The 22,827-nt window shown below is 57.2% G+C and overlaps 7 protein-coding genes across 7 annotated transcripts; 4 read left to right on the forward strand and 3 right to left on the reverse strand.

Annotated features, from left to right (window-relative positions):
• Nucleotides 1–298: 298 nt before the first annotated feature.
• On the forward strand, nt 299–2,338 carry CDEST_05995 (Putative cytochrome P450; the record flags this gene model as incomplete). The annotated part of the gene is made up of 6 exons (XM_062922154.1): nt 299–407; nt 551–768; nt 864–903; nt 987–1,320; nt 1,431–1,902; nt 1,982–2,338. The coding sequence occupies 6 exons, from the start codon at nt 299–301 to the stop codon at nt 2,336–2,338; spliced, it is 1,530 nt and encodes a 509-aa protein (XP_062778205.1).
• A 944-nt stretch (nt 2,339–3,282) lies between these two features.
• On the forward strand, nt 3,283–4,737 carry CDEST_05996 (Putative aromatic prenyltransferase, DMATS-type; the record flags this gene model as incomplete). The annotated part of the gene is made up of 2 exons (XM_062922155.1): nt 3,283–4,547; nt 4,632–4,737. The coding sequence occupies 2 exons, from the start codon at nt 3,283–3,285 to the stop codon at nt 4,735–4,737; spliced, it is 1,371 nt and encodes a 456-aa protein (XP_062778206.1).
• Nucleotides 4,738–7,008: 2,271 nt separating this feature from the next.
• CDEST_05997 (uncharacterized protein) lies at nt 7,009–7,710 on the forward strand (the record flags this gene model as incomplete). Its single annotated transcript, XM_062922156.1, has 1 exon — nt 7,009–7,710. One exon carries the CDS (start codon nt 7,009–7,011, stop codon nt 7,558–7,560), a length of 552 nt encoding a protein of 183 aa, XP_062778207.1. The 3' UTR covers nt 7,561–7,710.
• Nucleotides 7,711–8,086: 376 nt separating this feature from the next.
• Nucleotides 8,087–12,103, reverse strand: CDEST_05998 (Putative armadillo-like helical, TOG domain, XMAP215 family protein). Its single transcript, XM_062922157.1, has 5 exons — nt 11,651–12,103; nt 11,266–11,450; nt 8,973–11,178; nt 8,514–8,896; nt 8,087–8,445 (listed from the first exon to the last, which is right to left on the reverse strand). The coding sequence occupies exons 2-5, from the start codon at nt 11,320–11,322 to the stop codon at nt 8,419–8,421; spliced, it is 2,673 nt and encodes an 890-aa protein (XP_062778208.1). The 5' UTR covers nt 11,323–11,450; nt 11,651–12,103; the 3' UTR covers nt 8,087–8,418.
• A 1,337-nt stretch (nt 12,104–13,440) lies between these two features.
• Nucleotides 13,441–16,345, forward strand: CDEST_05999 (Putative WD40/YVTN repeat-like-containing domain superfamily, dynein regulator LIS1). Its single transcript, XM_062922158.1, has 4 exons — nt 13,441–14,230; nt 14,303–14,468; nt 14,551–15,945; nt 16,002–16,345. The coding sequence occupies exons 1-3, from the start codon at nt 14,193–14,195 to the stop codon at nt 15,727–15,729; spliced, it is 1,383 nt and encodes a 460-aa protein (XP_062778209.1). The 5' UTR covers nt 13,441–14,192; the 3' UTR covers nt 15,730–15,945; nt 16,002–16,345.
• Nucleotides 16,346–16,367: 22 nt separating this feature from the next.
• CDEST_06000 (Putative LITAF domain containing protein) lies at nt 16,368–17,599 on the reverse strand. Its single transcript, XM_062922159.1, has 2 exons — nt 16,792–17,599; nt 16,368–16,693 (listed from the first exon to the last, which is right to left on the reverse strand). Exons 1-2 carry the CDS (start codon nt 17,266–17,268, stop codon nt 16,619–16,621), a joined length of 552 nt encoding a protein of 183 aa, XP_062778210.1. The 5' UTR covers nt 17,269–17,599; the 3' UTR covers nt 16,368–16,618.
• Nucleotides 17,600–18,165: 566 nt separating this feature from the next.
• On the reverse strand, nt 18,166–22,827 carry CDEST_06001 (uncharacterized protein). Its single transcript, XM_062922160.1, has one exon. It carries the CDS (start codon nt 22,609–22,611, stop codon nt 18,586–18,588), a length of 4,026 nt encoding a protein of 1,341 aa, XP_062778211.1. The 5' UTR covers nt 22,612–22,827; the 3' UTR covers nt 18,166–18,585.

The following is a 22,827-nucleotide window of genomic DNA, read 5'->3' on the forward strand; positions in this document are numbered from 1 at the left end:
CTTGGGTCGATTGATGTACCTTGGAAGACTCTAGTAAAGTTAGTCTTTGCCGAGACTCTGGAGTCTAACTAGAAACAACCTACAAGAAGAACAGTTCTGGATCGAAATCAGATGGGTCTCCAGGAGCTTTTACTTTCTAGCCCGTGTGACAACGATGCATTTAGCCTCGACGCATCCCGCATACGAACCGCTTTTCCTTTCCTCCGCAAGTTACTCATACATTCTCCAAAAAAGAGCCCAATCACCGACACGTCATTGGTATACGTCGGTTTCGCTTTTCTGAGTGCCACTCATCGCCATGAATCTTACAGGTCTGATCCTAGCGGCGTCGGCAGCAGTTGCCATCATGCTCCTACAATGGCTAGCCTTCATCAGAAAGACATCAGTCATACGAAACTCATGGAAACGTTTGCCTGGGATGCCGCGATCGTTCTTCCGCGGAAACCTGGACAACTTGGCCCCTCTGGTGGCCCCGGATCGACACCTAGGCAAGCTTCCCCCCCCTTTCATTCGGCCGGCTGGCGACTGACTGACTTTACAACTGATACAGATTACGGCCTGTACACCATCTGGAAGACTCTCGACAGGCCCAAGTGGTTCCTTGTCGATCTGTGGCCTCGCCAACAACCTTTGATATGCATCGCCGACGCAAATATCGCCGAACAGCTGACCAGAGCGACTTCAGACGCATTGGAGTCGACACCCAAGATGGCAACACCAGACAGTCTGAAAACCTTGATCGGGGCTAGTTCAGTTTCCACGGCCCAGGTGAGCATGGCAACCTGTCCAACCTTGCACAATTAAGCTCTTTTATTATTTTCCTTTTTTGCTTTCTTTTTGTCTTTCCTGACGGAACTGTCCAGGGTTGGGAATGGCGACATGTACGCCAGCGACTTAATCCACGTCAGTCCCCTTTGACTTGTACGACGTTGCCGAATCCGGCTCTCTTCCGAAAGGCTGATGTGCATTTTGTCGACCCCCTTTAGTTTTTCGACCCAAAGTTGTTTACTCAACACTACCCTTAGTGATTAATCATACAAACACTTTTGTCGCCAGGCTGCTCGAAGCAGCCGGGACCGGGGCGGATGTGCCTCTCGGCGATTACCTTGCTGACCTCGCAACTGATGTGATTGGTAGTTGTGTTGTCGGTTACGACATGGGCTCCCAGAAGTCGGCAGAAGGTGAGAGGGAGAAAGGGCCAGACGGGCTGCTGACTATCTTGCGTGATAGTGTGGCTCTTCAACCGCATTTCTTTGGGTCTGGCTTGTTGGCGGGTATTCGGCGCCTGTCGGCGAGACGCAAGTTGAAAGACTACCAGAGGTGCGTACGATACTATCCCTAGAACCCGATGGTCCCTTGTCAGGCCTCCCATCGTTATATACTCTTGAGACAAGTTACTGGAAATACAGATGCTGATCTCTCTGAATCAGAACCCTCGATTCCAGGATTGGTTGCATTATACAACAAGACACCAAGACTGGCTTCGCCGCGAAATATATCGGATCAGATACCTGGACCCCGTCTCTGTTTCAGCAGTCCATCGACCAGTTCAAGACTCTCATCTTGGCCGGTCAGGACACGACGGCGTGTGCGCTCCAGTGGTGCTTCTTCTACCTCTGGAAGCACCCAGCAGTCCTGAGAGAGCTTCGTAGCGAACACGACAGTGTTCTCGGGACGGACCTAACCGGCGTTTCGTCCCGGCTCCGTGACGGGCTGCAACTGCTACAGAAGCTTCCATACACCACTGCCGTGATCAAGGAGACGCTGCGACTCAGGGGCATCTCCGGAACGACGCGCGAGCCCGCAAAAGACTTCTGCATTGATGTCGACGGCGAGCAGGTGCGGCTTGAAGCAGGGGCGATATGCTACGTGAACAACTTCCTTCTCATGAAGAATCCCGAGGTAAGTTCAACTTCTTGAAGGGAATCTGAAGTTCTGAATCGCCAAACAAGGAATGGCTGGCTGACCCAGGGACCGGTAGTACTGGGGGCCTGATGCCGAGGACTTTCGGCCCGGCCGCTTTCTTGAGTCCGAAGAGGACTTGATTAGTGACGAGGCCGGGGATGACGAGCTACACCCGCACCCAAACCAACGGATGCGGCATATCGCTTACCGCCCCTTTGAGCGCGGGCCCCGTAACTGTATTGGTCAAGAGCTCAGCATGTTGGAAATGCGTGTTGTGCTGGCGCTTACGGTCCGCCGCTTCGACTTCATCAAGCAGGGCCTCGACGGGGTGGAGGACGAAGAGGTATACGACATTAGTCGTGTCGTACACTCTCCAGTTGATCGCATGAAGATGCGCTTTCAGGAAAGGTTCGACGAGTCTGGTAAAAGTTAAGTCTAAAAGGTTTTTGCAACAGGGCCTCGCAGGAGGTCCGGACGATCGCCATGAAAATTGTGCGGTGTCCGCCCGAGTAAAAAAGCGGCCCCGGTTGCCGAGGACCCCGTTCCCTGCTGAGATCGTTCCCCGAGGACTTGCCAACGGAGAGGAGCCGAAAGTATATTGCTGTATTGCAGATCCACGATGCTAATGTCGTAGCAGAATAAAAAGTCAACTACATCACACTTCTATGTTAAGACTTGTGACAGGGCTTGAAGCTTCCAGTCTTCCGATCACCCTCGGGTACTGGTGAGTTCGTGCGGCAACATGGCTAGATGGCTGTAACTTGGTTGTAGAGGCTTGAGTGGCCGACTCGTGCATCTCAAGGGTATGCTACCCGTTCATCGGCATGCCAACAACAATGTTATCATATACTTTACCAACTCCGGCGGTGGAAAAGGCTCTGGTTTGCCGTCTCGCAATTTGAAGCTAGAGTGGAGACTCCAAAAGCTTACCCTTTCCCGCTTGTATACTGTGATTGTAGGCCAAAAAAAATAAAAAAAAGGGTTTCCCCCCTGCCAGGTAAAGGTGTAGCCACACTTGTATCCGCAGCAGTACATCAGGTTACTTGCTCACGTACTCAGGTTTTACTATAGCTACATCGTAGTCAACCTTATAACAAGGGCTAGGCTACCCAGTCTACCCATGCGTAGTATCAGGCCTGGAGGTAAAACTTATCGCATACCATAGAAGCCCCTCCGCTACATATTCACTTGCCGGTTATGTACAGGCGAACAAACCATAATGCTGATCGAAACTCCTTGTGAAAAGTTATTTCCGGAGAGATAAATACATCGTGGGTGCTGGCAACTGACTTGCGGCGATAATGTTCTGCGACCCCCCCGCCGATGACAACACACCCTGAACCGATTCTTCATTCCTAAACAGGGTTCGTCATCAGCATGTCGAAAACGGCATTGATCACACCCCGAGGACCTGTTCTGTCGGCGACGTGCTTGGACACCGGCCCCGAGGACGTGGACTTCTGGTCGAGTTACCTCGTTCCCCGGTTCCATGCCTATCTCTCAGAAGCCGGCTCTTACACGCCCGAACAGCAGGAGGCCCATCTCTCCTGTGTCCGCGCGGCAGCGGTGGCACTGGGTCCGAAACACCCTCACCCACACGTCAAGTCGGCCTTGACCAAGAACGGGTCTCCGATTGAATTGTCCTTCAATCTTTCAGAGGATCGACTACCGACAGCCCGCTTCTACATTGAGCCCCTCGGCCCCGAGACGGGGACAGAAAATGATCCATTTGGAGAGTCATGGGCCGCTCGGGGCTTCTCATGTCTGGCCGCTCAGATGACATCGATGGATACCAGCTGGTATGAACACCTCGATCAGGCCTTCCGCCTCAAAGGCCAGGAGGAAGTCGACACAGCCAAGTCCCAAAGCCGTCCGGGCATGTGGCTTCCCAAGGTTTTTCTTGGTGTCGACTTCAAAGGTGCAGATAGGATGTTGAAGTGCGGCTTCTGCCCTCTCCTCAAGCTCTCGGCCATAGGGGCCAAGTGGGACCGGCTCGCCGACCACAACAAATTCGTCCTCGATGCGGTGCGCGGACTGCCCGTTTGCGGAGCTAACATGAGTGCGGCGTTGGATATGCTGGAGAATTACCTCGTCCAAGACCGAGAGCACAGTGCAGGCGCTCAGGGTGAAGGCGTTGATGATGGTCACAAGGACGCGAGCAGAATGTGCCAAGAATGCGCCAAAGCGAACCGGCCGAAGCCCTTCTTCAATCTGGTGAGCGTCGACTGCGCCGACCCGAGTAACGGCAAGGGGAGAGTGAAGCTCTACACGCGAACCAGCTGTAACGCCTTCGCCTGCATCCGGGACGCTGTCACCCTGGGCGGCCGGCTGACGGACGAAGATACTCTGGAGGGTCTACGGCGGCTACGGTCGGTCTGGCACCTCCTACTCAATGACCCCGTCTCCCAGCACGACGACGAGTACTCCCGCCCCGTGGCTGTCGAGTCGCACCGCCAGGGCATCGATATCAATTGGGAGATCTCGGACCAGCTACCAGCGCCGCAGGCCAAGGTCTACGTGCCAGTCTCCATGTTTCACGAGAATGACCTCGAAGCGAACCGCAACCTGTCCTACACGTTCAGGAAGCTCAACTGGCTCGATTGGGCAGAGGGTCGCTACGAAAAGATGCTACGCCAGGTGTTGTATGCACTCCATCCTTTTCTTTCCCACTCCTCTCCTAGCTGATCCGCAAGATGCATCAAGGCTAACTAGCACGTCATTCACAGTCCAGAGGCAGACTTTGCAACGTCTCACATCAACACCTGGATCTCCTATTGCTACTACAAGGGGCGCGGCTCATATATGACCATGTATCACAGTCCGCCATGGTGAAGGCTCCTGTGGCCGAATGGGTTTCCGCTCTTTACCGTACAGGCATGAGTTGTGGTGGGCATTCTCTTGGTGCAACTGAAACTATCCCAATTTTTATGGCGTGACGGATTGAGGTTTTGTTTACAATAGTAGTATTCTGGCAAGCAAATCAAGCACCTGTCGAAACATTCCCGACTCAAGATCACAAGATCACAAGTTCGAATAAGACAGTTGAATACTCAAATATTATACTGATATACGGTCATACCCACCTACCCAATCGAAAGCTGAAAGAGCGCTAACTGGGTTTAAAGCCATTCTTGTATTAGTTTATCTAACTTCAAATGCCCTGTATGCTTCCAAGGGTTCGTCCAGAGTTACCCCATCTTGTGACTTTGTGAAACCCGGTAATGACTGATGGAGATAAAACGGCTCGTAGTCCCGTAGTAGGCACTGTAAATACCACAGAGTACTATCAAGTATAACCCAAGATTTCAAGTTTAGGAAGCAAACACTGTGTCTCTGCAGTCACATGATGGCAAGCCGTGTCGAAAAGGAAGGTAAGACAACTCACAACTCTTTCCCGACTCAGCACTGAGGTAGTCCGAAGATTGTTGACTCTTTACACATGGCTCTGCAGGAAAGAGTAGGTGTTGAAGTAGTTCTCTGCAACTAATACAAGAGGATTCGTTGTAGGCGAGAGACAGTTGGACCTGACCATCTACTTGGTGCCTCCCACATCATGTATGAAACCGTCAGGAGTCTTTCAGTAAGAAGCCTACAATTTGTAACATCAATCAAAAAAGCTCCCTGTTCGTCATCCCAGGTTGACACGCAACTCACAGATGAGGCATAAAGCAAGACCTGAAGATACAGCTCGGAGCAGAATGAGGGAGCAGGTCAATGTCTAGAGTTCTTCAACAATGCCGATAAGACTGGATTTGTAAAAAAGGGAATGAACCGACCCATAAACTGCTGCGAAGGGCTTGAAGATCCCGCCGAGTTATTGGCACCTTTGTTTGCCCACAAGTCTGTGAGACAGAAAAGAATTTCAAACGGCACACATCATGGCTGTTTTGTCATCCATATCGTTGCAAGGGGAGGGGCTTCTTTTGTTTCTTCTGTTTCGTTTACGATATCAACTTGACAGCTTCCCGCTTTCGAATTCACCAATTAAACAATCAACAGCACGGCAAAGAAGTTGCAGCAGCATTAAGGGTTCTTCTGGAAAATGGAAAGATAATCTATTTAGGCCTTGACACACACACAGTCTGGACTCTAGAGATGGAGCCAGAGCTGACCACTTTGACTGCTGGAACAAGTTGCCAAGGTGGTGCTAAACTGCTGGCATCTTATCTGCGTGACAAATCGTAGTTGATATGTACAGAACTACTGTGATTGTAATAGTGGAGGGTGTTGAAACAACAAGAGGGCACAGGGATTATCCTTCGTGTCTGCTCCTAGAGCTTTGCAAGTAGACATTCTTACGGCTTATCAATTCAAGGCTCTTATTCTGGGTCAAAGTTGCAGCGGTCCGAAAACCATCATCAAAACAGCCATCCCGTTCTCCAAAACCTTACCACACGGCGTGGCAGCCACTGACATCGAGCCCTCGCGCAACGACGGCCGTCGACGCCTTGATCAAGGTTGGTCTCATCTGTGAACGAGTGAGCCTCGACCGAAACCTGGAACGCCTACCACAAACCTTGCCGACCCCGCCTCCCCGCGCGCCCGTCTTGCACCCAGCCAAAATGTGAGGCTCTTCTTCTCTCTCTCTTTCTTTCCCCTCTTTTCCCTCTTCCCCCCTCCGCACAAGCTTTTCGACGCCCTGACCAGTCCGGAAAGAAAACTGTCAAAAAAATGAAGTGATCGGTGCTGCACTTACACCGTTGTGGCCCGTCCACCGCCCCCAAGCTCCAGCCGATGGAACCACGGAGAAAGAGAGGAAGCTTCTCTGGGTACCGTCACACACTGCCCTGCTAATGTTATTAAGACCATGTGTTTTAAACATCTACCGCACGAATCGTGTCTTTCCTTCTCTCCCCCTCTCTCCTTCCACGAGCTCAGACTATCGTCGTGTATGCACGTCCTATCGTGGGCAGTTGAGCCGCTCACCATCGACCTCCAAACCCAACGGAGACAACCCAATCAACTAGCTATAAGTCGAATCCAGTTCGCCCGTCAACGGGATCGAAAGCTGAAACCACCAAAACCCCCCGAAGAGCCAGAAACGACAAAAGGTTTAGAAAAAAGAAGCAAGGGAGCAAAAACATAAAAGAAGAAGGGTGGAAAATGCACTTCACGACGCCAAGCCTCCTCGCCCTCCTCCTCTCAACGGGATCCTCCCTCCCGACCCCCAAAGACGCCAAGTTCTTCACCCCTGACGCCTTGGACCCGTCCGTCACCGACCTGAGCCAGCACACGGGCCGCATCGGCGTCGACCGCGTCGACCTCAACAGCCTGCGTGTCGACCCCGTCAGCGTGCTCAGCCAGGTCGCCGAGTCCTCGACGCAAACGGCCCCTTCCCTCACGCGACGCGGCGACGTGCTCCTCGAGCCCGAGGATGGCCGCATCGGCGGCAGCCACTCGCCGATCCAAGTCGACCGCGTCGAGGCCAACGTGGATGTCCATAGACCGTCACCGCACGTCGTCGCGTCGGGGATGCAGGGGAAGTCGGAACCGGGGGGGGAAGCGGCGGAGGCGGCGGAGCCGAGAGTGTCCGGGGAGCAGGCGGAAAAGAAGGAAGACGCCGCGGGGCCGGAGCCGGGGTCGGGGCCGAACCCCGATTACCTGCCCAAGTTTAGGGCCGACTACGACGCTGGTGAATGGGTTGACCACTATTGAAGGAGGCGGGGGATTCGTGTGCCGCCTGTCGCAGAGGGCGATTGTTTGATTTACTTGGACCGATTGGAGACGAAACTGCTGTTTACCATGTCTCAGGTGCGAATGGGATCGATCAAGTGGGAAGAAAGGCGTCTTCGGAGTTTTTTTTATTTAGGGGTTTTTTTTTTTTTTTTTGGCTGGACGGACTTGGCTTTCTTTGGCGGAGGTTGAACATTCGTCGTGATGGCCAGTGGTATCTCTGGCTGGGCGGATTCTGATCTGATGAATGATTGGGAACTTGCAAGCGTGTGACAACACGTCGGATGAGGCGTTTTGTTGAAGATGTTTAAACGGGATGAGAGGGTGTGAAACAATCACTCGTTGATCAGCCTAGGATGAGATACCAAAAAGCATGAGTTCAAACCATCCTTGTGCAGCTTCACTGACTGCTATGTCAACACACTCACTCTGTTACTCAATGATTCACTGACGGACGGTCACTCACTCACTACCTGCTAACCCTCATCACTGCGAAGTGAGTGATTCTGTGAAAGAACCAAGTTTGTTTCATAAACATCATGAATTAAGTACACCTGCGCCACTCAAAGCTATACAGGTGAGTTGACTGAACAAGAAATCCATAATTCATACAGACAGAAAATATGCCTGTTCCAAGCGCAGGCCGGACAAGAGATGAGGTATGGGTATGCATCCGACGCCAATGATGTGCAACCAAGAACAAGCAACAAGCCTCCGCAACCCCCCTCTTCCGACCGTACTGTACCCATCAAACCTTGACCCAAAAACCGCCTTCATATCCACATCAATATCTGACAATGCCTTCTTCCGCCGCGAAGCACCGAGTCTCCTTGGCCAAGCTTAGGGACGAGCAAATCCTTGTTTCGCCTGCAAAACAATGTTAGTTCATGCCTCGCGACAAGCGATACGGGGATCGAGCCAGAAAGCTGACCTACCTTCATTTGTTCGATCCTGGCTTTCAGCTGACTCGTCACCTCGGCAGCACGTTTCCAGCTTTCCACACCATTGTTACTCGAGTTGAAACCGCTTCCTCCGCCTCCGCCTCCGCCAGACGGGTATGAAGGTGGCGGCATGTCGTCAACGGGAGTGGCAGCAGAGCTTCGGTAGCCTCTAGCAGGGCTCCCGCGACCAGACGATGCACTGCCCGTATACCTAAGTTCGGGACTGAGTGCCTTCGAGCGAGGGTAGTGATGGTCTCCGTTCTCCTTCTCTTCTGAGATGTTGCTGGCGTAACTAACGCGGTTGTGCCGGGCAGAAGATGAGCCGTATGAGGCGTCGCGGTAGATGCCGACGTCATCGTGTGTGGGAGAGGCGAGACCTACCACAGAGTTAGAAACCGAGCTCACGGAAACATGAATCAGAAAAAGGAAGAAACCCGCAAATGTCGAACTTACCAGGACTGACCATGCCTGACCTGGAGTTGAGGCCTTCGGCGTGGTTGAGCGCCCTCTTGAGGCGGTCGAGCTCACGTCGGAGGCGGTCGTTGGTCTGTTCCGTGGCCTCTGCATCGCTTCTTGCGCGGACCAGCTGGGTCTCCTTGGCTTTGATGCTGAGAACATCACGAGTATGATCTTCGATGAGGCCTGCGTTCTGGTTCTTGAGCTCCTGGATCTCAGACATGTACTTGCTCCTCTCGTGCCGCATATCCTCCACCTGCCGCGTAAGTCTCTCGTTCGCTGCCCTCAACTCCTCGAGCTCGGCGCGTTCCATCGCCGTCAGTCCGTCAGATGGCGGTGGCGACGAAGGTGGCATCTGCACGGGGGCAGCGGCAGGCTTGGCGAGCGAGCGTCCGGCAAGGCCGCCGCGTCCAAGCCCTATGCGAGGCTGTGGTGGCGGGGGGGCGGGGTCGTCTTCGGGCATGATGGGAGCGGCGGCGGAACGACGCGGCGAACCGGTACCCGGCGCTCCGAGAGGACGCTTCGACTTGAGGCCAGCGAGGCCCGAAGGCTTCGGCATGCCCATCTTGGTACCGGCCGGCTTGGGACGGGAGGTGGCCTGCGGCGAAAGGGGCTCTGGTTCGACTGGCGGGGATGGGGCCGCTGCGGGCATGACTGGCCTCTTCATTGCCGGCTTCTTTCCTCCCACGAGCTTCTTCGGGGGAGGCGCCTTGGCTGCAGGAGGTGGCGCCTTGGGCTTTTCCTTGGCCTTGACTTCGGCCGTCTCGAAGAACTCCTTAATCTTGGTCTTGCGGATGTCGTCGAGGCCCTCCATGTGCGGGTTCATGGCACGCTCGCCGATGATCTTCATGACGGTACCCAGGATCTCGGCACCGCCCGAACGAAGACCCTCGCTGGATTCTGACAACAATTTCTTACCCGATTCGACAATCGTGGCGATCTCGGGTTTGCTGGGCACGTCTCGTGTCGTCCTCAGGCAGCGAATCAGGAACTTCATGGTGCCCTCCTTGACCTGGGGGTTCTTGTGAACGAGGTAGGTGTTGATGTCCTCTAGACAGTCAGTAAGACTCGTGGCGAGGAAGACTTGATCCAGGGCAGCGCCCAGGGCATCCGACACAGACGCCTTCTTCTCCTTCAGTCGGTCCATGATGGGTTGCATGACGGTCGTGCGGTGCTTCGCGTAGCTGGACCTCAGGCCCTTGGCCAAGACCTCGATACACTGCGCAGCCTGGGTGACGACGGCAACGTTGGCATCCTTCATGCATTTGGCGAGCCCCCTGTTGATCTCGTTGAAGTCGCCGTCCTTGATTCTGGGTACGTTGATGGCCGCGTAGAGACCCTCGACGGCCTCCTTCCTCTCCTTCCACTTGGACGAGGCCAGGGCTTCGCTGAAGTTGGCGGGAATCTTGCCAAAGACGTCCTGGGGCTCTGCCAGGTCGAAGGCGTCCATCTCGGCGGGCTCCTCGCCGTAGTCTCCGTCGTCCTCCTCTTCTCCATCGGCTCCCGGCGGCGGGGCGCGGGCCATGGCGGCTTGTTGTGAGCGCAAGAAGCGCTCTTGCTTCGGGGCGGGTTCGGCCTTGATCTTCTCGAACTGAGCCTCGAGGTCGGTCTGCTGGGTGGGTTTCAGATCGCCCCAGAACATGGGCTTCATGGCCTCACGCAGCCATCTGTAGAACTCGACGGCGAGGCTTGTGGCGGCAGCACGAACGTTCTTGTCAGCATGGCCGAAGGCTTTGGGGAGGACCTTGAGGACGGGCTTGGGGTCGACCGTCTTGCATCCATAGTTGTGGTAAATGGTGGTCAGGGCGGTGATGGCGGCGGCGACAACCTTGGGTTGCTTGTTGGAGAGGACGGGGATGATTTCCTCGATGACGGGCGCAGCCACATCGAGCTCGACGAGCAGGAGAAGGGCCTCTAACGACGAGTCCTTGGCGGCGGCGCGCGTTGAGGGCAGACCCTTTTCGCAAATGGGCCCTATCGTGACGCCGCGTGTTCTTGTGCAGTGTTCTTTGCCTCCAAACTTGAGAAAGGCACAGTATGCGGCAAGACCATCTTGTTGCGCAGCGACATTGGAGTCAGCAACGGCGCCTTTCCAGATGCCGGAATCGGAGAGAAAGGGTCTGAAGGCATTGTCGTACTCGTCGGCGGTGGCAGAAAAGGCCTTGGCGGCATCTTCGTAGGCTTGCTTTCGAACTTTCCACACCTGAAGCGCGTCAGCATCAGCAAGAGGTGGCCATAGAAGGGGGATGCGGCGCAAGGCGAGGGGGGCATCGCGGGGTTACCGTCATACCTTGTGGACAAATCTGTCCTGGAGGGGGATGGAGCTAAAATCTTCTTCTTCGGCCATCGGAATGGAAGCTTGCTGTCGGGGCTGTAGAAGATTGGTAGTGGCTGGGAGGGCGCGAGGAGGAGAAGGAGGTCTCGGTTCGGGAGAGCAGTTCTCCTTGTCGAGGATATCTGGCTTTCTGAAGCTAGCTACTCGTCTGATCAGCATGGAGAGGGAACGGGAGGGTTTGACGCGACGGCCCATATTGATGTCGATATCAGGGGACAAGACAGAAGTGGACCGAGGGAACGGCAAGCATGCATGCATGCATGCAGGCGGTGGGCAGCTGCAGCAGCAATGACTGGAGATGTCCGTGGTGATATGGGGGAAGGGCGCCGACATGACTTACATTATTAGGTAGCGTATGGGAGTCGGAGTGGTTACCGGACAGATCAGACGGCGAGGTTGTCGCAGCAGCAGGAGTCGTGGTCGTCGAGTCAATGGAGAGGCAGAGCGGTAGCTCGTGTTCAGAGAGGTGGGAGGTGCGAGCGGGAGAGGTATATGCGCGGAGGCAGGGATGCTGAAGATGGCCGAGTTCGTTCCTGGAGTTGTTGTAGGAGCAGGGCAGAAGCAAGGGGCCGTGATAGAGGGCTTCGAGAAAGATCAAGTGGTCGTGAGAGAGCGAGAAAGAGACTAGAAGCGGTAGTAGCCTTCGTAGCGTATGTGGCGCGTGTTCGGTCGGCGCAGGTGAAGGATCGAGTTGGGCGTCGGTCCGAGGGTTGGGACGCTGGAATGTGTGGTGGTGGTGGTGGTGGTGGTGAGTGTCGTGTGTAGGTTAGTCGCTGTATGTGTATACAAGACGATGTTTCTTTTGTTTTGTCCCGGAAGACGAAGCACAGGGAATTTTGGTTGTCGGGACAAGGGCGAAAGGCGGGACGCAGCAGCAGCCGCCCAGTGTGGGTGGGAGTGGATGGTGGTGGGTGTGTGGCCTGCAAAAGCATTGGGCAGCTGGCCTGGCCCGTTGTTCCTGACCCTGAAAGTGAAAGTGAACGGTGAACCTGACGTTTGTGCTTGTTTGTGGGGGATGAGTGGGGGCTGTTGGGCATGATTGGGTCGCTGTTTTGCCAGGTAAACATTAGTCACGTGAAGGATTGGGGGGACTGCCAATGGATCAGAGGGGATAGCGGTGATGAGGGGCGGCCACGGCTGTTCTGTCACCTGGTCTCAGCTGGTTAAGTCTGGGGGCTTCTTCTTCTTCTTCTTTTACTTCACCACGAAAAAATCGAAATGAATGATGCATGCCAGTCAATGCTTTCTTTTCTCCTTCAGAGGGGAGAAATAGACCAACTTGTTCATTTCATGCATCAGTGGTTGTAAGCCACCGTAGATCCATGGATGTGGATCATGGATATCTGGTGGAAGAACGGATAAACCCTGTCTATTCTCACTTGTCTATTACAGCGCCAGGTCAGTGAGCAGCTGGTGAACCACGGCTGAGACAGACAGATTGTAGTGTGATATCCAGCACGGCACAAATGCATCCTGTGGCTGTCACTGATACTTTGCGCAGGTCTCTTCTCTCTCTGTGTATGTGTCTCTCTTTACTCTCTGCCTCTCTTTCTCTCTGGAAACGGCGCATTGGGCTGCTCTTGTGCGCCGACGGCTGCAGCAGTGGGAGTGTTGTTCCATTGCCGTAGAAACAAAACATGCATCTGCCAGTCAGTCAGTCAAGTGATGTCACTGTACTGAACCTTGGGGGAGAAAAGAAGGGATGGCGTCTCATACCAGGTGGGACCAGCTGGCATGGCCTTGAATCTCTCTCCAGCACCTGCACCAGCCACATGCTGTTTTGTATCAACCACGTCAACCATGATACCAGCCACAGTCTCTGCCACCCTACTACAGGGTGGCTTACTTCCCTGTAGTGTAGTGCAGGCCCAGGGTATCGGTTCTTCAAGGTGGTCCCTCCGCAGCCCGAAGCACATGAAACATTTCGCCTGCTGCTGATGCTGCTCTGTTCATGCTGCACTGCCGCTGTTGGTGCTGCTGAGGGCTGCTGCTACCGCTTGTTGCTCACACCATGACCCCCTTTGCCGAGCCGCCTCCAAACTGGACCCCGACCGCTTCGCCGCATCTCGTCTCGCCTTGGTGCTGTTAATGTTATCGCTCCCTACCTGAAAAACCTACTAAGACAGTTAACTATAACTTGCATTTGCAACCATTTCCAATAGGGGATATCTGATCTGGCCAAAAACAGTCGACAAATCCACTATTTCAACTTCACAAGCCTAGACATTGACACAGACACAGACATGCTGCCCGACAGCTGGGAGCCCAACCCCTGAACACTGAACACTGAGCACTGAACACGACACGACACGACACACGACCCTGAAGCAGCAGCGACAACACCAACACCGACACCGCTTTTCCGCCGTCTCCACGAACATCTGGCCCCCCCGCCTCCCCCTCGGTCTTGACCGACCCTTTTTGCATCGCTCCCGTCGCTGCGACAAAATATCCGACTGACAAGGCAAGGCTGCCAATTTCCAAATTAGCCCCCCTCCCCTCCCTCGACCGAGAACTTGCACAAAAAATCCATCAGCCTCGCCCACGAGTTTCCACCTCAAGCTCTCTCTCTCTCTCCTCTCTCCTCTCTCGCCCGGTTTGCCTTGACTGCACTGCACGTGTCGCGCCCATCGCGGTTGCTGCGACCACCAATACGACCACGACCACCACTACCATTACTACTACTAACACCGCCGAAGCCCCGAGCGCCAAAAGCATCGAGGACACACGTCAACAAATCATTCACCGACTTACCTCTCCATTGTCGACTCGGCTTTGTGCGCCCTGCTGTGGCACCACCCACTGCACCTCAACCCCCCTCGTCTTTCTTCACCATCGCTTCGCATCCTTCTCCTGGTACTTTTTCCAACCGCAAAGCCAGGATGAGCCAAATCCTGACCCCTCGCCAGGCCGAGGAGCTGTTGGTCTCCCCCCCTCCCCACCAACTCTCTCCCCATATTGTGCGCCTCTTCTGACCCCGAGACCACCCTAGGCACAAGGCCATCATCGCGTATCTCTCCTCAAGCAACCTCCCCAATGCCGCCAATGCCCTCAGGGAAGAACTGCAAATCGGCGACTCCTTCGATGCTGCCACCTCGAAGAAGTACGAGGGCTTGCTAGAAAAGAAATGGACCAGTGTCGTGCGCCTACAGAAGAAGGTTCGTCCATCCATCGACCTATTCCTCCTCGTTTCTACATCCGCCTGGGCTCCCCTTGACTGACCTCGTTCTCCGCTACTAGATAATGGAACTCGAGTCTCGAACCGCTTCCTTGCAGTCAGAAATCGACAACGCGACACCCACCTCGCTCTCCCGACGAAACCAGGATCCTACCAGCTGGCTGCCTCGTTCTCCCGCCCGACACACCCTCGAATCCCACCGCGAATCCGTCACCAGCGTAGCCTTCCACCCCGTGTTTTCCTCCCTTGCCTCGGGCTCCGAGGACTACACGATCAAAATCTGGGACTGGGAACTCGGCGAGCTGGAGAGGACCATCAAGGGCCACACCAAGGCCGTGCTGGACGTTGACTTTGGCGGGCCTCGCGGCGCCACCCTGCTCGCGTCCTGCTCGAGCGACTTGACCATCAAGCTATGGGACCCCTCGGACGAATACAAGAACATCCGCACGCTGCCCGGCCACGATCACAGCGTCAGCGCCGTCAGGTTCATTCCCTCGGGGGCCGCCGGCGCCACGGGCAACCTCCTCGTTTCGGCCAGTCGCGACAAGACACTGCGCATCTGGGACGTGTCGACAGGCTACTGCGTCAAGACGCTACGGGGACACGTCGACTGGGTGCGCGATGTCTGCCCATCCCCCGACGGCCGTTTTCTCCTGTCGGCCGGAAACGACCAGACGGCCCGCCTCTGGGACATCAGCGTCGCCAATCCCGAAGTGAAGCTTATGCTGGTTGGCCACGAGCACACTATTGAATGCTGCACCCTCGCACCGCCCACCTCTTACACCCATCTGGCGACGCTGGCCGGCCTCAAGAAGCCACCGCCGGCAACGAACACGGCCGAGTTCATGGCGACGGGCAGCCGCGACAAGGCCATCAGGCTATGGGACGCCCGAGGAAACTGCATCAAGACGCTCACGGGTCACGACAACTGGGTGCGCGCTCTGGTCTTCCACCCGGGCGGCAAGTATCTGCTCAGCGTGTCCGATGATAAGACATTACGATGCTGGGATCTGGCCCAGGAAGGCAAATGCGTCAAGGTGGTCGACGACGTACACACCCACTTCGTGTCGTGCTTGCGCTGGGCGCCCGTCATTGTGCGGGAACCGGCAACGAACGGTGACGGCGCCAATGGCGCCAACGGGACACCGAGCAAGGCGGCGGCGAGGCCCCAGGACGTCCAGATCCGCTGTGTTATTGCAACAGGGAGCGTCGACATGAACGTGCGCATCTTTGCCAACTGAGCATTCTTGCGAAGGAACAGCAGATGCAGACGACACTACAAGAGCCCGAGACGAGGCGACTCGCGTCGCGCGAAAGAGGCATAGGGGGCAGAGAGGCCGGGGCCAGCGTCGGCCACGCGCGAGAAAACAGGTGCAGGATCACGGCGTAACGATTCACACGAGAAGCAAATGCGAATGGGGCAAATACCGGAGGCAGGCGTCAAAAAGGGGACCAAAGTACGGCGTACGATCTGACGATTACATGATGCCTTTGCTGATGATATAGATTTTAGGGAGCTTGTACATACATCGAATAGATACCCGCAACGTGTCCTCGCTGGGCTTTCAACTTACACATCCACGCCGCTGTCTGACGTGCTCGTCTGCTATAGGTGCCGTGACGGGGCAGCATCCAGAAGCCTCTCTGCTCAGCACCCACGCTGAGAGTCTCACCTTTCCAAGTGGCGTGGGTTTGGTTCGGGTTGGACTGGTCGGGTTTGCAGTGCTCCAATACAGACACAATCAAGGTGTTTTGAAGAAGAAAAACTGCGACCCCAGGACCAACGGTGCTGGCGTTGGTATGATCCAAGTACAGCCAAGCCTGAATAATACAAGAAGCGACAGAAAACGACTTCACGTTCAAAAATGGAACTGGTTCCAGCCAAAAATCGGTTTAATACTATGTGCTCCGAATTACAGGAGAGAAAAAAAAGGGGGGGGAAGAAGAAAGGGTATCCTATGCGCCTCGCGTGATAATAATGATCTGTGCTAACGAACTTTCCCAAAGCCAACCATCAATCTGGCAGCGTTCTATCCACCGCATCAGCCGGGTGGATGTATTATTTATGAAATAGGCTGTTCACACCGCTCTCCGCGTTCTTCAAGCCATTTTTATGTTCTTGACGCCTCTTCATCCGTTGTAGGCGTGGTGCCAATGGACTTCGGTCTTTCCACTGCGATGGTACGTCGCCAGAGGGATGCCGCACTGGTGGTCGTTAGCTTCTACTTTCTCCCCTATCTCTCCTTTCCCTTTCGCTCTCGCGCACACACACAAACAAAAAGACGATGCACGGGAAAACATACCTTGGAACACTTGTGCCTCGCGTCCTTGAGCGAAGTGAAGAAGTAGGGGATGCACCCCAGGCAGCTGACGAAACAGACGATGGCGGCCAGAGCGTGGGTGAAGCCGCCGGACGAGTACTCGACGGCCGTGACGCCGCGGGCGTGGCACTCGGGGCACTCAACTGGGGCCGGGTGCGGGCCGAGGGAGGGCAAGGGCGTGCCGTAGGGCTGGAAGTTCTGGGGACCGCCGCCGTTGTGCATCGGGAAGCTCTGGGGCGCTGGGGGTTCGTAGGCGCCGTAGGACCGCGGAGGCGGCGTGTTGGCGGGGCCACCGTATTTGGGCATCGCGGTGCCGGTCTGTTGGTGGTCGAGTGGTGCTTGGTGGTGTTGTTGGTATTCAGGCGGCGGGCCGGAGGCGGACGACATGTAGTTGTCGTGGGCCGGGACTTCGACCGCGGGCTGCTGCTGTTGTTTTTGTTCTTGTGACGGTCTGTCCATGGTGTGTGATGATGTGACGGAAGGACCTCTCGTGAAGGACCTCTATCGTCGTTGATTTTTGCTTGTAGATTGTAGGCTTGGGTATAAAAGGTGAAGAGGGAGAGTACGGGATAGGGAGGGGGAGGGGAGGTGTAGGTGGGAACGACAGGTGGTGGTGGTGAGAGAGGGACGACAAGAGAGTTTGAGTGACTTATATTGAAAGTCTGATGGGTGGCACAGCCCTGCACCTTCTCGGGCGACAGTGAACCAACCTTGTTGCCGTCTGCCTGTCACGCCTGAGGGACACTCGTCACTCGTACCCGGCATAGTTGACATCAGATGAAGAGGTGGGTGCAAGTGCCCACGGTTGTCCAGATAAGTGTGCGTGTAAGCGGTACCTCCCTCGCTCTGTCGGCGTGTTGCCTGCGGAGCGTCCAGTCCAGTAACGTAGCGTACACCCCCATGTGCGTATGCCCAGCCGATGCAGGTACGTATAACACACACGTCCAAGGTGCAAAGGTCGGGGCCGGGGTCACCCGTGCAGGTAGTTCGCCTCTGGCGCCCGTGGCCCGGTTGGCGAAAGCGAGAGCGTCATGTCGCCCGGGGCATACGGTGTAATGGGGGCTTCTTGTTTTGGGGGAGGGGCTTCGTGGGCGATGATTGGGCCAAGTAGTGATGTGCAGTCGTGCCGGCCTGGGCACGGGACCGGGGTGGAGTGCTCAGCCACAGTCCAGTGCGTTAGCCATCTTCTTCTCCACTCGCACTCGCCACACTTGGGACGATCGTGCATTGGGGCCCAACTGTGGCTTGTGTACTGTGGCCAGTGGACTGTGGCTGGAGCGCATTCTTCCATCGCGTAATGTCAACCCTTGTTGTTGGATGTCAACGAGATCTCTCTCTGTTCTTCCACAAGCCCCTTTGTGCGTTACGGTTTCATTTTATTTTGTTCTATCTTTGCATTTTCTAAGAGGTTGTTGGAAGGTAGTTGACTATCTTCTTTGACTGGAAACTGGCCACTAGAAGACCTCGGCGACATGATTCAAGCCAAGCAGACTATCAACTCCTTGGCATAAGAAGTCAATTAAACACCAAACAAGGAACATCCATCTTGCACAGTGATACTAATAGTGGTAGTTAACTAAGGTGAGTTGGACATCTTCGTGAGTACACACCGGCCAAGTCAACATGTGGATATGCTTCACCGCGCTTTTCGGGCACTAGGTACGTGAAAGAGACGAGAGGCCGATCAAAAATGGCATTATCATACGGCCAAATACATTCCAAGGTCCTCTCCAACCATTCTTTTCGCTGGTCCGCTCATACAACTACGATAACCTCTCAAAACGTCGGCGCGATCCGGCCCGGCTCCTGGCTCGCCACCAGCTCCCTCAGCTTGAACGACCTCAGCGAGCTCGTTGACCGGTTGCGCGCGTTGTGCGCCGTCGACCCGCCCGCCATCTGCGCCGACACCCGCGCCATCCGGCCCTTGTCGTCCAGCGATAGCGCGGGCGACGCGGGTAACGACCCAGCTGCGCTCCGAGACTTGAGGTTCAGGCGGCTGACCATCGACCGAATCGCTGTGTTGGGGTCCAGCGGCGGTGGCGGCGGCGGCGTAGCGACAGGTGTAGGCGGGAAGTGATGTGATGCGCCGTGGTGGTAGTAGTTCGTCCCCTCACCATGGCTATGGTGGTGGTGGTGGTGGTGACGATGATGTTGATGTTGATGGTGAGAGAGGGACGAGACGAACCGCGAACCATCAGAGCTCACCGTGCCTCGCCGGTTGAGCGTCACACGACCCATCGACTCCTCGGCCAACGACGGAGCGCGCGAGCGGGGGACGACGCTCTGGGTGTGCAGCGCGTTCGCGGACGACTGCCGGCCCCTCGTAGGCGATCGGCTAGATCCGCGGCTCGACGGCGGCGTCGTGACGCCGTGGGCGTGGAACTGCGGCTGGTTCGCCGCCAGCATCTGCTCGAAGCTCATGTCGCGGGGCACCTTGCTCAGGCGACGGATGGCGCGCATGTTCTTGTCGATGAAGGTTGACATGCGGTTCAGCGCGTTGCTGTTCTGGTGCGACTCGAACGCTGATGCGCCGTTGACGGGTGCCTCCGCCCTTACGCGGTGCCGCTCGTTGAGTCTCATGCTGTGCTGCTGCTGCTGCTGCTGCTGCTGATAGTGATGTTGCGCCGCTGCCGGACCGGACTCGGACCTTGATACCGGCCTTCGCGGCGCGTTCCGGATCGTCTGCTGGATCTGCGAGAGGACGTTGTCGAACACGACGGTCTCCTGCTGCGCGGGCTTATACGGCGGCGCGCCGCCGATGACGGTGCTCTGCGTCAAGACGAAGAAGGACCCGTCCCGGACGCGGCGCCTCACGAGGTCCCAGCGCGTGCGGGCCGGGTTCCGCTCGATCTCGGGCCGGTAGACGGAGCACTGCGCGAGCCTCGAGTAGAACACCTCAAGACGCCTGGCCATGCGCTCCAGCGTCTGCATGAGGAACCGGCAGAGGGCCGCGACCCGCTGGTCGTCGGACACCGCCGCGTCGAGGTCCGCAACGCTGGCGAAGGCGTCCATGCCGTGGCACGCCTCGTCGCGCATGTCCTCGAGGAGCTCCATGTCGAGCTGCACCGACCGCGTGGCGTAGTCCATGATGCCGCGCTCCATGAACCGCGCCGGCTCGCTGTCGCAGACGAACTGTCCGACGCGGGACACCTCCCGGGACGTCGCGACGGCGTCGGCCGACGTCTTGGCCCGGGCGATGATGCCAAGGATGTCCGGGAGCTTGACTTCCGGACCGCTACCGTCGCCGCCGCCGCCGCCGCCGTGTGCCGTGTTGGCCATGGCGAAGGAGAGCTTCAGCACGAGCTCCTGGAACTTGGGGCCGAAGAGGGCCGAGAAGCCGCCCTGCAGGAGCCGCGACTGGTACTGGTAGAAGATGCGCACGCCGAGCATGTTGATGAGACTGCCCTGGAACCAGAGCTCGGGCGAGCCGAGGATGTCGTCCATCTCGAACTGCTGCGCCACGAGCGTCTCGACCGTTGTCCGCAGGTACGCCGCCCACACGTCGTAGAGGCCGCCGAGCTCCTCGCAGCCGCCGTGGAACTCGGGCTTGGGCGTCAGGTGGCCGACGAAGTACTTGGTCAGCAGGCTGGCCACCTCCGGGTTGTTGGTGTGCGCGAGATTGTCGAACGACCGCGTGCAGTCCACGCCGGCGTTGGACTTGAGGATCAGCGTGCCCCCCGGGTGCATCGGCGAGAAGTCCGTCACGTCGTAGACGCTGCCGTGGACGGCGATCCACATCCGTCCTCCGGGCCGGTGCCCCGTGTGGACTGCTAGCTGCGAGAGCGGGATGGTCGGGCGGTTGCAGGGCAGCGGCTTAGGCGTCATGAAGACGTCGAGCATGATGCGGCGCTCGGCGAAGGCCGTGTTGATGATGAGGTCCGTCGACTCCGCGGTCGCCGTGCGGTGGTTGTAGATGGCTTTGCGCAGCCCGCTCATGACCGAGTCGAAGACGGCCACCGAGCCGCAGATGTACAGGTGCCCGCCGAGGCCGCCCTGCTTCTTGGACATGACGAGGTCGCAGACGCCGGCGCCCTGCTCGGCGATGAGGGCGTCGATGTACCGCGGCTCCGTGCGGCGCTCGACGAGGTCTCGGGCGACGGGGTCGAACGCGAGGCCGCGGCTGTCGCGGGAGAAGGCGAGATGGACTTCCATGAAGCCGGCGCCGACGTACTGTCGCAGCTCGTCTTCGTAGCAGAACTTTTCACGGCTCTGGACGCCGAGGTAGAGCGTGTTCTTCCCGACGGAGCGGCCGGCGCGGGCCTGCCAGAAGCTTCGGAAGGGCGCGATGCCGCTGCCGCCGGCGAAGAAGGCGCACGGCGCGGCTCCGTCCAGGGGCAGCTGGAAGGCAATGGGCCGCGAGATGCCGACTAGAAGCCCGTTGTCATCGTCGTCGTCGTCGTCGTCGTCGTCGTTGTCGGTCACGAAGTCTTCCGGGGAGCCGACGGGCGGGTTGAGGTAACCGCTGCTCACGCCGTACCGCGAGATGTTGGACGACGTTCCCGCAAAGGTGGCGCACAGGTTGTATTCGGCCCGGGAAACGGTGAGGTCGACGGTGCTTGGCAGCAGCTCGTCGGGGTAATTGGAGATGGAGTACGTCCGCGGGATCTCGACGGGGATGAGGTCGCTGAGCCAGGGCACGTCGTGAGACAGGTCAAAGGCATGGTCCCAGATGTGCGTCGGCGTGTCCGTGACGGCGGCCTGGAGGAGGTCCCCGAGCGAGCCGCGGACCGGCCACTCGTCCGTTGCCAGCACTTGCAGCACCGTGTTGGACGAGGCTCTCAGCATGGCGTGGATCTTGAGGACGAGCTCCCGCGTCAGCGGCGCCAGGTGGCCTCGGCGAAGAATGTCTTTGACTGTGAGCTTCCTCGTCCTGGTCAGGGGGTTCGGGACGCCGTGGTTCGAGACCGTCTCTAGATGCTCGGCGAAACGCGACCACTTGCGGTCAAGGAGGACGGGACTCTCAAGCATTGTATCCAGGCCGAGGGCCGCGGCGACCTTGGCGCACTCCTCCCAGCTGTTGAGGGGCATGACGGCCAGTCTGTCGCCGGGCTGGAACGTGATGCCCGTGTTCTGCAGGTCGAGCGTGACCATGGCGATGGACCGCTCGGGGTCCGCGTCGACGAAGGAGCGGGCGAGGATACGCGACTTGTACCGGCACTCCTCAAAGGTGCCGCGCATCTCGTGCGGTTCCACGGGGATGTTGCCGCGGTACGGCTCCAGGCGCTCCTTCATGGCGTCCGAGAACTGCCGGTGGACCTCCTCCCACGGCCGGCCCGAGTCGTCCGTGGCACCGGACGCGCCGTTCGTCTCGGTCCGGCCTGTCTTGGAGGCCACCTCGAGGATGCCGAACACCTTGTACCGGTGCGTGCCCATGAAGCCGCGCTCGCCCGTGTAGGCCTCGACGATGCCGTCCAGCACGCCCATAAGCCGCGGGTCGCCGGACTGCCGGACGTACTCCGGGATGCGGTAGTGGTACTCGACGGCGGCGATGAAGGCCCGCAGGTTCGACGGCAGCCACGCGCGCAGGTGGAGGCCCTCGTTTCCGAGGAACGAGTTGTACTTCTTCCGGCCGAGAAAGGCGTCCAGCAGGAGGTAAGGTGGAAACTGAAGGCCGGAGGCGGCCGGGCACCTCTTGGATAGGGGCGCGGAGAACTTGCCCCACCGCACCCACTCGGCGGCCGAGACGTAGTTGTCGCCCGAGCTGGGGTTGGTCGAGATGGAGTGGAAGGCGTTGGGCATGCGTTCGATGATCTCCTTCAGCCGGATCATGTCGCGCAGCAGGCCCTCGCTGTCGCGGTTCATGACGTGTTCCTGGCACGCGGCAATGGCGTCGGGGCCGTGCTGGAAGGAGGCTGTTGACGGATTAGCATACACATGTGCATCTTTTAGTGAGAGGAAGAGAAAGATAAAGACAGAAGGAGAGAATGAGAGAGAGTGCGTGTTTGAGTGTGTGTGTGTGTAAGTGAGACAGAGACAGAGAAAGAGTGGGTGAGTATCTCAGTGAGTGATGGAGTGAGT

This window comes from Colletotrichum destructivum, chromosome 4 (genome assembly GCF_034447905.1).
Source record: "Colletotrichum destructivum chromosome 4, complete sequence".
Lineage (NCBI taxonomy): Eukaryota > Fungi > Ascomycota > Sordariomycetes > Glomerellales > Glomerellaceae > Colletotrichum > Colletotrichum destructivum.

Bases quoted from the DNA above. Each gene is read 5' to 3' on its own strand.
- CDEST_05998 (XM_062922157.1), bottom strand. From the start codon at position 11,322: ATGGCCGAAGAAGAAGATTTTAGCTCCATCCCCCTCCAGGACAGATTT. The intron at 11,179-11,265 runs GTATGACGGTAA...GACGCGCTTCAG, and splicing joins AGGACAGATTTGTCCACAAG to GTGTGGAAAGTTCGAAAGCA. The intron at 8,446-8,513 runs GTAGGTCAGCTT...ATTGTTTTGCAG, and splicing joins CCAGGATCGAACAAATGAAG to GCGAAACAAGGATTTGCTCG.
- CDEST_06000 (XM_062922159.1), bottom strand. From the start codon at position 17,268: ATGGACAGACCGTCACAAGAACAAAAACAACAGCAGCAGCCCGCGGTC. The intron at 16,694-16,791 runs GTATGTTTTCCC...AACGACCACCAG, and splicing joins CGAGGCACAAGTGTTCCAAG to TGCGGCATCCCTCTGGCGAC.
- CDEST_05999 (XM_062922158.1), top strand. From the start codon at position 14,193: ATGAGCCAAATCCTGACCCCTCGCCAGGCCGAGGAGCT. The intron at 14,231-14,302 runs GTTGGTCTCCCC...AGACCACCCTAG, and splicing joins CCTCGCCAGGCCGAGGAGCT to GCACAAGGCCATCATCGCGT. The intron at 14,469-14,550 runs GTTCGTCCATCC...CTCCGCTACTAG, and splicing joins TCGTGCGCCTACAGAAGAAG to ATAATGGAACTCGAGTCTCG.
- CDEST_06001 (XM_062922160.1), bottom strand. From the start codon at position 22,611: ATGAACCGCGACAGCGAGGGCCTGCTGCGCGACATGATCCGGCTGAAG.